General features: G+C 39.1%; 1 protein-coding gene across 2 annotated transcripts; it reads left to right on the forward strand.

Annotated features, from left to right (window-relative positions):
* Positions 1-5,456: 5,456 nt before the first annotated feature.
* On the forward strand, positions 5,457-7,491 carry LOC133743786 (uncharacterized). Of its 2 annotated transcripts, XM_062171820.1 has the most exons (2): positions 5,457-6,673; positions 6,827-7,491. In XM_062171820.1, the coding sequence occupies exons 1-2, from the start codon at positions 6,011-6,013 to the stop codon at positions 7,280-7,282; spliced, it is 1,119 nt and encodes a 372-aa protein (XP_062027804.1). In that variant the 5' UTR covers positions 5,457-6,010; the 3' UTR covers positions 7,283-7,491. The 2 variants fall into 2 exon arrangements, with proteins under 2 accessions (XP_062027804.1, XP_062027803.1); XM_062171819.1 differs by having other exon boundaries at positions 5,460-7,491.
* The last annotated feature ends 6,335 nt before the right edge of the window (positions 7,492-13,826 follow it).

Consider the following 13,826-nt stretch of genomic DNA (forward strand, 5'->3'; position numbering starts at 1 on the left):
CTCTTTTCCTCCTCGGAGAAAGTAATTGGTTCCCAACCAGTTTTGGCCATTTTGGCAGATCGGTCATAGCGGATGTTGAATACTTCTTTTGGGTGGTTAGCGCGCTCATAACGCTTTCTTGCTCTGTGTGACAAACTGCCTATGAAAGCACCGCCATCAATGGTGTTAATCCGCCGCATTGGTTCGATGTTGGCGACAGCCGGCGGCGGTTGTCGGACTTTGTACTGCTCCAACTTTCTGTCGCGGTATAATGACTCAATTGCAGTCTTGAGGGCATTGCAGTCGTTGGTGTTGTGGCCACTATCTTCATGGTGTTTGCACCATTTGCCGGTGTTTCTAGGTTTTCCTACCCTGGGGTATTTTCTTGGCGATGGTGGTGGGATTTGATCTTTGCACTGATCATATATTTCTTCATATGACTCCGTCAAGACTGTGAAGACCTTAAATTTTTGAGCATTTGTGGCGGGCTTATTGTGGCGGTTGTCACGATTGTCGCGGCGATCATTGTGAAAAGATATGTTGCCCTTGTTGTGATACTGCTGGTCCTTCTGCCGCTTTTCTTGGTAGTTGCCCTACTACCACTCCCTTTTTTTGTCATTTGGCGGTGTGGTTATGTTTGGAGTGGTGGTGGTGTTTCCTTGTTGGAATGTGGCAGGTTGGGGGGTTTTGAGTGGAGTTTGTGGTGGTGGTGGTGTGGCGCCATAAGTGTTGTATTCAGCTTGGGCATGTAGGACTGCCTCATTCATGACGTAGTCATATGCGCCGTTTGGACAATTACAGTTGAGGTGGTATAGAAAACTTGCCTTGAGGAGTCCCTGCTTGAAGGCTAACAGTGCCATTGTTTTGTCAAGATCCCAACATCTCGATGTGGTGGTCCTCCATCTTGTGACAAATGATTTTAACGACTCATCAATACCTTGGTTGATGCTGAATAGCTGGCTAGAGTTGTGATACCCGTCCGTCATGAGGATGAATCTTGACATAAAAGCATTTGACAGAGCTGAGAATGAATCCATAGAACATGGCGGGCACTCGAAAAACCAACTCATTGCCTCACCATCCAACGTTTCGCTGAATAGGTGGCAAAGATCGAGTTGCATCATCAAATCCCGTATTATTGGTTACTTTTTTGAATGTATCCATGTGTACGAACGGGTCTATTGAGCCTCCAAATTGGGCTATCTTGGGGGTCTTTGCGTGTGTGGCTCTGACGGTTTGCAAAATTCTAGTGGTAAATGGACCTGGCCGTGCCGCAAAGAGTGGATTTTGCGCTAGTGGTAGGGTGCCAACCTTAGCTCTGAACAACCTTTCCTCTAGTTCTTTTTTCCAGTATCAAGGTGGTAGCGTCAACAGTCGGTCTAGGCATGTGTTGGGTTGGTGCCACTATCTGCTGTCGGGGTGCCAGCATGTTTCCGGTTCCCCTTTGCTGACCGGCGCTGATTGAGTTATCATATTGCTGCTTTGAGTCCGCTACCTGTTCTTGTGCCAACTGTGGCAGTGGTGTTAGTCCTAATCCCGCTAGTTCAGCTGGGTTTAGAGCGACACCCATTGGGATTACTGGTATCGGTGCTGCTCTTGTCCCTATGCTCAGACTGAGCCTTGCGCTTTGGGAGTGTTCACTTTGGGTCAGTCGTGCATTTGTTCCTAGCAAGGTTCTAAAAAACGGCCTAGGCGGCGCCTAGGCGCTAGGCGTCTCGTCACCGACCCGATTTTTCCCTAGGCGTTGGGCTGCTCGGCGGCCGCCTAGACGGTCTAGGCAGTGGCTAGGCGGTCTAGGCGCCGGATCTGGGCGTTGGGCGGGATTTTTTTTTTTTTTTTTTTCCGGTCAAAGATGACAATCTTCTCTCTCAACCGTCGACGGCAGCGGCAACATGGTTCATATATGAGAACTGGGTCTTCTGGGTTTGAATAAAATACTGGTTTTGATAGAGTTGATGTTACCTATAATTGATTGAGCAGTGATTCATTGTGAAACGGAGCGGAGGTGAGGTGGGAGAGAGGTCGTCCGGGAGTTGAAAGGAGTGGAGCCCGCGAGGAAGGTCGAGGTGATGGAGCTTGGAGGCTAAATCCATGGTGGGTCTGTACGAAAAAGGGAGATCGAGAATTTGAGGGAGAAGAGAAAGGTGAAGTCTTTTTTGTGTGGGTATGATTGTATGAATACGGGATGGATAAAAAGGTATTTAATATTGTTAACCAAAAAAAAAGGTATTTAATATTATATGATGGATCTAGGAAAAGGTGTTTGGCACCTTTAATTATAGGATTGATTTTTCTGCTTAGCTGGCTGCTAAAATGGATGAACCGAGGTCTGGTTCAATTACTAATATATCATTTTATGTCCTAAGTAATCTCATCAATGGTTAAGTCATTAAGAACATGCCTAGGCCTAAATAAATCTTGAGAAACTACACTTTATAATATATGTTACGAAAATGAGAAACTACTCTTTATATGTTATAAAAATAAAAATAAAATTAAAAATTAAAAACCGCCTAGTCCCCGCCTAGGCTCCCGCCTAGGCCCCTGGGCGCTAGGCTCCGGGCTACCGCCCGACTAGCGCTTAGCGTTTTTTAGAACCTTGGTTCCTAGTGCTTTCTTCAGCTCATCAAATTTTGACAATAGCGTCGCCACTTGATTTTGAGCTTCCGCCTTTTCCCTTCGTTCCTTTTCTCGCTCTCTGTTTGCGTTGTGCAAATCTGCCAAGGCTATTTCTAACATAGCAGCAAGATCCCAACCTTGTGCTTGACAGCTCGTGCCGGTCTGATTTTCCACGATAGATTGTGTTGGGAGCACCTCGGGGGTGTTGAGGTTTTGACCGTCAATGTTGATTGGTGTGATGAACAATTCACGATTGACGGTTGCTGGATTAGTAGGATTGGGCTGAGGGTTGACGGGTCGACTTGCTTGATCTTAAACGCCATCGTAACTTCCGCTAGCCATGGTAGATTATGGGGAATGACTATTAGTTCAAAAGCCTCCCACAGACGGCGCCAATGTTAATATTTAGAATACCGCCATATGATGTCGGCTTCCGATAACGTGGACAAGGGTCCAATCTTCCGATATGTAGAGAGTTCGTGAGTTCCCGCTAATCTGTCAAGAGAAATACAACGGCGTCAAGTGGGGAGACCGCGGTTGGCAGTCTTCGCTCCTCCGATGCTAAAGTTAGACGATGTACTTATATTGACAAATGTAGCGGTAGATAGCTATTAAATGCGTAGTGAACGAAGAGAGAGAAGTGGACCTTTTATAGGTGAAATAGTGAGTTGCTTCACTCTTGTTTTCGATGTGGGACTGATATGCTTCAATCTGGCGAGCTTTGGTCCTTTCTGCAGAGGTGACTTTGGGCGGCGCGTGTCGGCGCGTTGAGACATATTTCGGCCTAGGGTTGGTTTGTCGGTGAAGGTTATGTTGTTGTGTTTCCGGGGGTTACACCGTCCAGCATAATCCGACAGTGATATTGTCTGGTATGAGTATTAATTATGGCCGGCAGATGTCATGTATATTCAAACACAAAAAGGGAAATTGAATCAAATTTGAAGAAGGAGAGCTAGGGTTGACGTCTAAAGCTTCCTCTATATATAGAGACCATTGAGCAACGTTTTTATCATCATCAAACCCATAATCAAAACGAAAATCCTCTCTCTTTACTCTCTAAATTTCTATCCCTCTCCATTGTTCAAGCATTGAAGCCATGAGGCATCTCCATCTCCTTGCCGTAGTCATTATCAACGTCCTCCATTATTTTGAAGATCATCTTACGTCCTTGAATCTCTTCAAAAGTGTAACCATGTCATTCTATCTTTTGTTTTTGGTTTCTTTGTTTTGTAACGTTAAAAACAATTATACTAGCGTTCTAGGTTTTTGTTTTAAATGGATGTTTCGAATATTTGTGAGAATAAAGTTTATGTATTGATGTTTCGTTTCCAATAATCATGAAGCATGAAAACATTTTAGGTTTCTGGAATTCATAAATTGCGATTTTAATATGTGATGATGTAAGTTCATTGATTTTGTGCTTCAATCTATGTGTTTTGTGTTCTTTGGTGTACAACTTAGAATACTGAGCATGTAATTGAATCCAAATTAAGATTGCTAGCGTTCTAGGTCTTAATTGCTAAGTGGAAAACTTATAATTCCTTAGGTAAATCAATGAAGAGTCTTGCATGCTTGCATGGCGTTCCAACTTGTGTTCTTGGCTTAAATCAATCAAACTTTCTGAGTGTTTAATGCGTTAAATATGTTTTGTTAGTGAGTAGCGTTCTATGACTAGCATTGCATGTTTAATAGGGTTAACTATAGTGCGTTCATCTAGTTAATTTAATTAAAGGAAGTAATAAGAACTTTGTATGCGTTCATCTCTGTTCTTGATTGATTTCGTCATTCACATATTTTGATCCATGGTTTATGGTTAGATTGCATGTTTTCGTGTTAATGATTGCTAACTACATCTTTACATCTTATCCGTCCATCTTTTTCTTGATTCATGGTTGATCGATCACATGTATTATATAGTTAGATTAGAATACAAACTTTTATAAATTCCCCCTATCTTGTAATTCTGTAAATATATTTTGTTTTATTTTTGTTTTATACTTTATGAATAATACTAATTTGTTTAACATTTTTGACAAGAAGTATACCTCAATCCCCGGCTTAGAACGATAACCTACTTATTCTATACTACTATCTGATGCAGGGTTTAAATTGGCACTCACTTTGAGTGTATCACTTATATATGGGAAAAGAAACTCTAGGGCGGCTAACAATGAAACCCTAAAGCCCATGGGTTAAAACAAAACAAATCCAAATCGAAATAGAAAACCTAAACTGCGGAAAAAAAAAAAAAAAGTAAATTGCAGTTTTGAGGCCCGAAAGGATCCTGAAAACCTGAAAAAGCCAAACGTCGTGGCAAAGCGACGAGTTTTGTTCCTGGCATCATTCTCTTTTCGAAAAGCTATAGCAATCACAATTCTGACACCGAACGCCAGATTTGCAGCAAATCGGGTTTTTCCTTTTCACAATCAAACTTCTCTTCAATCCTTATCGCCATCCGCTTTACCTCAATAAAGACAATATCTATGTACAAAATATTCATAAACGTATTTCATTTTCAGTGTAAACATGAAAGGGAAAGTTCAATACCCAAACCCAAATGGAGAAACTTCAACCTAGTAATTAGTGGTAGAACACTAGAACCTAGAGGAGGCAGCGTTTCGTTCACTTCTAGTTTTTCCTATTTAGTTGTTAGCCCACCACTTTCCTTTCTGTACTTCCATTTCCATTTTCTCGTTGTTTCATCAATTTCACTTTTAATTCACCAATTTATATATTATTTTTCATTTTTTTGGGTAATAATACTGTACAATTCCAACCTTTACCTTTCATAATATCATAATATCGCTTTCTTCCTTTCATATTCATAACCCTTTCTCCTTTCTCTCTCTCTCTCTCTCACCTTCACTTTGAGTTTGACCCGTTGCCAGCCACCGGCACCTCTTTCTTTCCTACTCCAATGGCGACCCCACCCTGCACTCTCTCATCTAGACGATCCTTCTAACCTTTTCTTTTCCATTTTTTTTAAAGTTCTATTTGTCTGATCCCCAGAAGAAAAGCTTAAATAAATAACCTTTCTTCCTCTTTCATTTCCCTTTTGCTTCTCTGAAACCCTAGCAGCTACTTCTCAGAGGAGCAGAAAAGGGAAAAAGAAGAAAAGAGAACCTCCTCCTCTCCTATCTATTCCTTTCTGGCTTTCACATATATAGCAATCATAGTGAAGATCTCTGATATTCTCTCTTCTTTTAATAGAAAAATCTTTGGGTATCTCCAAGTGAAAGACAAGGAAAAGATTTGCTACCATTTTGCAGATCCAGGCTTCATCATGACATACACATCCTCTTCACGGGTTCTTAATTTTTCAGTGTTCTCATCATAATTATTGGCTTCTCTAGCTTCATCTACCCCTTCTTCTTCTTCTTCCTTTTCAAGCTTTCAAGCTCATAAGCTAGCTATGGATTCTGGTAATAGTGGAAGCATGTCTTCAAGTGGTGGTGATGATCAAGACCTTGATATTGTTTCACAGCCTGAATCCGTTTCCGGGTTTCTGAATTCGTCTCATCCCACTATGCAATTTGGTGGCTCCTCCGACAACAACCCAAATCTGTTTTCCCAATACCAGAACCACCACCACCACCAACCCAGTACACTTTTTGATCTTTCATCCAATTATCTCCAGGCATTGTCTCAATCTCAGTCACCAAACTCTTCAAATCCCAATTTCCTGCTCAATCAAAGATCCGATCATGAACCAAACTCCACCACCAATACTGGATCCGATCATCAACAAGCCAACTACACCAACTCGATTCCAAACCTACCAGGTTCATCATCATCAGCTCATCAAGCTCCACCGATATCGGGTACACCACGGGGTAGTTATTCGTCTGCCAAGCCCAATAATTTGGTTCGAAACTCGAAGAAGAGGACGAGAGCTTCTAGGAGGGCGCCGACGACCGTTCTGACCACCGACACCTCGAATTTCAGAGCAATGGTGCAGGAATTCACTGGGATCCCAGCACCGCCGTTCTCTGCAGGCTCGTCATCCTACTCTCGAAGGCTCGATAGTATATTTGGCTCCGGATCTGTCTACCCTTTACGTCCTTCGGCTCAAAAGGTCCACCAAACCCCATTTCTATCTTCTTCTTCTTCTTCATTATTGATGAGCAATAGTGTTAGTATGGTTGATGCTTCTAATATTGCCACTAGTAGTACTAGTCATGATATGAACAACTTCAATTTCACTCATCAAGGCCTAATTGGGAAACAGCTGCCTCATCATCATAATATGATGGTAAACATGCAAAACCCAGCTCTCAGTGCATTCCAGTCATCCCTTCCCCATCATCATGAGCAGCAGCAGCAGCCACCTCCATTCCTCTCTTCCACAATTAACTTTGGGGCAAAGCCTAATAGGGACAGTACTACTTTGCCGTTACATCCTCTTGAAGATCAATTGGGTATGACTATGAGCCATGGATATTTAAATAACACAAACCTTGGTGCTTCAGATGGGTCAACAATGCTGCCATTGAGGAGTGATGATAATCATACTGTTAGATGGAGAGATTATGGACTTGGATTGGGCGCCGTCAGCGATGGGAGAGGGGTACTAGATCAAAACCAGCATTTGAGGCCTAATTTGGATCATGGAATAGTTAATTCATCGAGATCAAACACTAGAGGTGAAGCTTCGGTTGATTCATGGATTTGCCCTTCAGACTAGACCTCTAGCTAGCTAAGTAGATAATGAAGATGGGGTATACAGCTTAAAGGAGAAGGCATGGTTATGGTCATGGCGGTGGTGATAATTGATGGAGAAGCTAGGTAGCTGTAGCTTAGCTAATTTTGTTCTTAACCTTATTAATCAGTCACCATGCACCTCTCATTATAATTTTGCTGTAAATGATTAATATAAGTTAATTAAGTTTTCTACAGGTTATGAAATTATTGAATAATTAATCAAGCAAAGAATATATTCTGACGCATATCTTAGTAGCTTAATATTCTCTGTCTACGGTAGAATGTAGGCATGCATAATTGCATATATGCCAATTATCATATATGTATACATATAATAGAGAGTACTATGATCATTAACGCGCGCAATATTAATTTTTCAGTTATTGTTTTTATATACTACAGGTATATATCCCCATATTCGTATTGTTCGTTCTTAACAATTTATACTTTTTATTCAACTTTCAAGCCTTTATGATGTGCTTGTTAGTGTATGTAGAAAATACAGAACCAGAATATAACCACATTCCCTTCCAGAAGAAAAACAAAGCCAGTGCTAGCTCTTCCAACATTCGACTTTGTATTTTTCTTATCAACATAATCTTTACCTGATATGTTTTCAACATTTGAATATTATTATATAGTAATTAATATATAAGACCTTACATATACATCATAGCTATTATATATGATATAAGCTCTTTACTTTTTTAGTGAAAGATATTAATTTTGCTTTTGAACCTAGCTAATACATACACCCAAAGGTCTTTATCCATAGGAAAAGGAGGTAGTTGAGAGGGACTGTGTAGACCTTAAGGTCCTTAGACTTTATAGGCCAAAAAGCCATCAGCGTTGTGCCCACAGTCTTCTTAACTGGAATGATCTCTAATTGATTGATTATAATTGAACCGAGTTATATATTGGCTTTCCAGTATTTGATTACGTAGCTCGTTTTGTTACCTTAATGTGTAGCTGTTAAAATCTACAAACTCTTAAGGATTATGGTAGCTAGTTGATCGATTTCATCGTTCATCTCTAGCTACTTGAGGATCCCTTAATTACCTTTCACTTTTGAAGCACAGATGATTTTGATATGATGGTGGTGTTGGTGGCAAGATTTGGGAAATCCTTACCTGCCGCAATCATAAAGTAGATAATGAAAGACTTCTCACAAGTCTTTATGCTCATGAATTACTCTAATTTTTCCCCTTTTCAGGTAAATTCTTTCTACTTACCAAGTTAGTTAACAAGCTATTAGGTACTATTAGCTTCTCACTAGGTTTATAATTAAGATACTGAAATGCTAAATTTTTTAAGACTTCCATTAATTATCGTAATTAAGAATTGTATCAAATAAAAGGGATAAGGGAAAGATATGCATTAAACTTTTTACAATATATTGCACTAGACTCTTCCGTTATTTTCTTTTAGAGAAAGTGACTCGGTTACTTTTTATACACGTACGTAATGTTGCACAAGCATCATATTTACACGCAATACGATATTGTTAATTACATTTCTTTTTTAGATTTTTTTTTTTTCTCTTTTTCTTTCAAGAGAATAATGGCAACGGCCAGCCATGGGTAATTAGATTACCGCTGCGCAATCACTAGAAAACGAGGATCTCCCGTTTGTAAAATTATGGTGACTTTCTCTTTGAATGATTTCCTTTCTATCGCAAGAAAATTAACCGGGGATTGAGGATTGAAAAAGCTACGGTTTGAGAAACTGTAGTAAGTCTAATTCAATCATTTCATTTTTGGTCTACAAAGAGTGTTTTCTTAACTAATAATATGAATAAATGACGCCCAACTCTTGCATATAATTTCCGCATTTACCAAGATGTAATAACAATGTTATCATGCATTCAAAAAAATAACAATGTTATCATAAGTGGTACAATTAGTTTACAAATTTAATGAAAAAGGACGATAAAATTAACAATAATTCTCCAAGAAAATCAAATTAGAAACATGAATCTTGGTTATGATCATGCGGATAGATTGATGTGGTGACAACTGACTCGTATGTTTTGGAATTATGGTGACTCATGGCCCATGCCAGAGAATAACACGGTATTCTAGCAATTAGCAATGATGTGCTTCACTTCACCATATCTATCTCTCATATCTCCTCTAAATACCTTTTCACTCACTTGTCCTTACTTCTCTCCCTCATCAGTCCCCAGCCTTACGTAAGACACAAACCCTGCCGTAAACCATCACTCACAATCTCATTTCACTCTTTTATTAAAATAAATGGAGAATAGTCACTTTGGTCACTCAATTATAACTCATTCAATATTTTGGTCACTCAAGTTTCAAATATATCACTTTGGTCACTCAAGTATTACACTATCATTCACAGAAGTCACCCAAGGGGTATTTTTTTCACAACAAATTGACTTTTGTGAATGACAGTGTAATACTTGAGTGACCAATGTGATATATTTGAAACTTGAGTGACCAAAGTGTCGAATGAGTCATAGTTGAGTGACCATTTGTGGAATTCTCCCTAAAATAAATAAACAAATAAATAAAATTCACTTCACCCTACAACACCACCAAATTCAATAATATTGCTCCTCAAATCCAACTCCATATATGCTCAAACTAACAATAATAAAGGGACAAGAGTTCCCAACCACGTATATGATTGATTATGATTTAAGATCTAGGGTTTAGAATTTATTTTTCAAAGTTTCTACTTCGCTCAAAGTTGGAAACTTGAAAAGTGCTAATTCTCCGTAAGAACTTTATACCTAAAAACATCCTAAAATCTTAACGTACATTTGATCATATGTCGAATAAAAATAAATTGAATACACCAATTAAAATGGGGATGTATCCGTTACACAAACAATTACATGCACTTTATTGTTTTTTTTTATATTTATTTGAGGAGACATGCGCTTTATTGTTAACTAATATCAAATATTACTATTTTTGAATTATTGCAAATAATAAGTTTATACCTAAAAAGGTCCTAAAGTCTTAACATTTTTGCATGTCGAATAAAAATAAATCGAATACACCGAAGCATACTGAAAGCAAAGAGAGAAGACATCCGAAGTGATTCTAGAATTATATTTTGAAAAGTCGAAACCCTAACTCTGGGTTTCGTGCAAAGCGGCGACGACGACCGTGCAGACACCGGTCTTGGCTGGGCGTGGAGAGAGGTTGAGGAAGTTTGTCGACCGTTCTGTGGTTGGATTTGGGTGTTTTCGCCGGCGCAAATTAAGCACAGCGAGCTCGATTTTGGCTTGATTCGGCAAGGAGCGGATCGGCTTTCGAGGTGATCTGATTGGCCTCGAGGTAGCGTTCGGAGGTGGTGCTCTGGTTCAACCTTTGCTGGTCGGCGTTTCCGACTGGTCTTGGCGGGGAATCGATCTTGGATTCTTGCTGGATTCTTGGGTTTGAGGCTTGAGGTCACCATGACCAGGCTCCGTCGCGGTCGACCGCCGAAGGGTTGGACGGCGGCAGGGGTGGCTTGGCTACTGGGGCTAGGGCTGCTGTCTTGGTTGTTCGGGTTTGGGCTTGGGCCTTTGGGCCTGGGCTCAAACTTGGGTTGCTGGGCTGTAACTAGGCCCACATTATGGGCTTAGGGTTTTTTAAAATGTCAGTCCTAATTCAGATCATGGTTCTTCGGAATTGGTAATTATCTTGCATTTGGACTGAAGGAAACGGCTTATGGATGAGGAACTGACTCCTATTTGTTTGCTGGGAAGTGGCTCTCTGTTGGTACCACAATTGCGCGCCTGGCTAATGGGGATGCTAGTCAATGATTTTGCCCTCGAAGACACGGAGTTGTTCTTTGTTTATGGGTCCGCTTTCAAAGCGGGCTCAAAATCGACTTGTAATGAGTTTACATTGCTTAGATAGGAGCGTGGTAGTTACCCCGCCATTTTTCTGTCTTTAAGTGTATGTTTAGACTCTGGCTTTTTGGCTGGTCATCTAATGAAATGAACCTTTGTTTCAACCAAAAAAAAAAAATCGAATACACCGATTAGATTGGATATGTATCCGGTACACAAACAATATCACTTTCACTGTTTTAACTAATTAATATCATACTACTATTTTTGAGTGCTTGCAAATAATTCTAATTCACCAGATGAAAATCATAAAATGTGTTGCGGGAGTAGCTGCTTTAGTGGCTATAATAGCGCTCAAATTAGGTTGACAACTTACTAGCTAGAGATGCCCAAAAGGCCTAAGGTTTGATTTCCAATGAATTAAAGACGTCAATGTTAATTAGCTCATTATTGGGGTGTGCCTTTGCACGCCAATAAAGAGACTACATATGAATTACGAATGATCATGTTTTTTCCTTCTTTTACTATCCGAGAGTCGATCATTCTTACGAAAATTTTATTATTTTAAGGTGCCTCCTTTTTCAACTTATTCCCTTAAAGAATCTCTTTTCCTTCTTAGTTATTATTATTCTTTAGTTAATTAAACCAAATTTCTTTATTTATTCGTTGCGATTCATGTTTTGGCTTATACGCAATCCATGACGGGTGAAAACCCTAACGTGACGTAAGTGAGTCTTTGAAGACTGAGTACTCCATCGAAGAAACTCGTGGCTTAGACTGCTGACATTGAAGCTAGCCTGAAATGTTAGACGGTTAGACCGTTCTTTACGTATACGTAGTACAATGGTATAGAAGGCATGCTAGCTATATATAGGGAATGGTTAGAACTAAGGGTTTGGACCGTATACAGATATTAGGCTTTAGAGGCCTAGCCCCTCATCCTATAAACCCAATAATTAATAAGATCATGCTTCACATTTTATATGTATAAAACGAATGAATGGTAACTGGCATCTTAGATTCTTAGTCAAGTCTCTATCCTCGTACGTCCAATTCCGGTTAGGTAGCCCACTATAGAAAAGTCAGTTGTTTGGAAGCAACAACATTTAAACTAGTTATAAAGCCACATTATATTACATTATTGCTCATATATATAGAATTGTGGTTGAAAATTCGAGGTCCAATTTTTGACTAAGTAATAATACAATGATCTCTAGTTACCTCTAGATTATTCTTCAGATTAGTCATATAAAATTTTCTTTGATGACTATGATACAGATTAGTCATATCAAATTTTCTTTGAAGACTATGAGATAAAATATGATAATCTTGGGCACTCTAGAAGGTTTCAACTTGTAAACTACGGATCAATAGCTTTTCTTAGTCTACCAATCTACCAATTTAGAGTTGTCAATGGGTCGTGTCGGATTAAGGTATTTGTCGTGTCGCAATATACAAACTCAAACTCAACCCATTTAATAATCGTGTCAAAAATTTAAACTCAAACCCAACCTATTTATTAAACGGGTTACCCATTTCTAACCCGCTTAACCCATTTAACAAATAGGTAGTGTCGTGTTAGACAAAATGATTCATTTAAGGGTTAATAATGCGACCCATTTAACTAAAAAAAATGCATAAATTGATTAAATTCACTAAAAACTCCACAAGACGAATAATATAAATAATTTTATATATTCATAAATAATTAAATCCAATAATTATAAAGCAAAATATTTCAAATTATCTAATCTTATGATCAAATACTCCCAACGTCTAAAATTTCAAGAATAAGTATAGCATAATCGGGTTATACAGGTTCACTTCGTGTTGGCGGGTTGACCCGTGGCCGACCCATTTATTAAATGGGTCATGGCGGGTTAACCCACGGCCGACCCGCTTTTTAATGGGCGTGTTCAACTCGCTTTATTTCGTGCGGGTTTTGAGTCGTGTTATCGGGTCGTGTCGGAATTGACAGTCATTCTACCATGCCAACAGATACACTGCCTCTAGGCAAAGTGGAATGAAATTAAAACAAAAACATGAAAACAGCCAACTAATACCATTCCACCTAGGAGAAATGATCTTAAATGGTGATTTTTCTCAAAGTTTTTGTTTAATATATTCAAGGGAAATAAAGTCTCCCGTACTTTCTTAAATTATATCTGATACTTATTAGCCACAAGGTTAATAAATATTTTAGGGTGTTAGCCACAAGGCCATTTTCCGACAACGTATATGTTGACAAATTCTATTTTAAGTGTTTAGATAACTAAGAGGCATATAGGTTACTAATATTCCATGTGGTTTGGAACTCAATGTTTCCAGTACTGTTGTTTGGTATCACTCAATACTGCTTATGTGGATTTTAGAAGTCCAATATAATAGGTACCATTGTTGTTTGCGATATTGGGGATTTCAATTTCACTGCAGAACTAGACATGGAGACATTATCCATGTCTGCCTCAACGGGTCTCCAGTAGTTCTCCTGAACCCTACATGTTCCCCACTATATATATTTCCTCATCTCTTCTGAATTGTAGAAGATGTATGTAGGTGATTATTGGTAGCCAGCAAAAGCCACTCAGATCGAGTTGAGATGTTATGTCTCTTCTAAAGCCACAACATATATATGCAAGCCTTTATTTCGATCTTCCTGTCGTATTTGGATTACGAAATTGAAATTACTATAGAATAATTAAGATTTGCATAGACA

This window comes from Rosa rugosa, chromosome 4 (genome assembly GCF_958449725.1).
Source record: "Rosa rugosa chromosome 4, drRosRugo1.1, whole genome shotgun sequence".
NCBI classification, from domain to species: Eukaryota; Viridiplantae; Streptophyta; class Magnoliopsida; order Rosales; family Rosaceae; genus Rosa; species Rosa rugosa.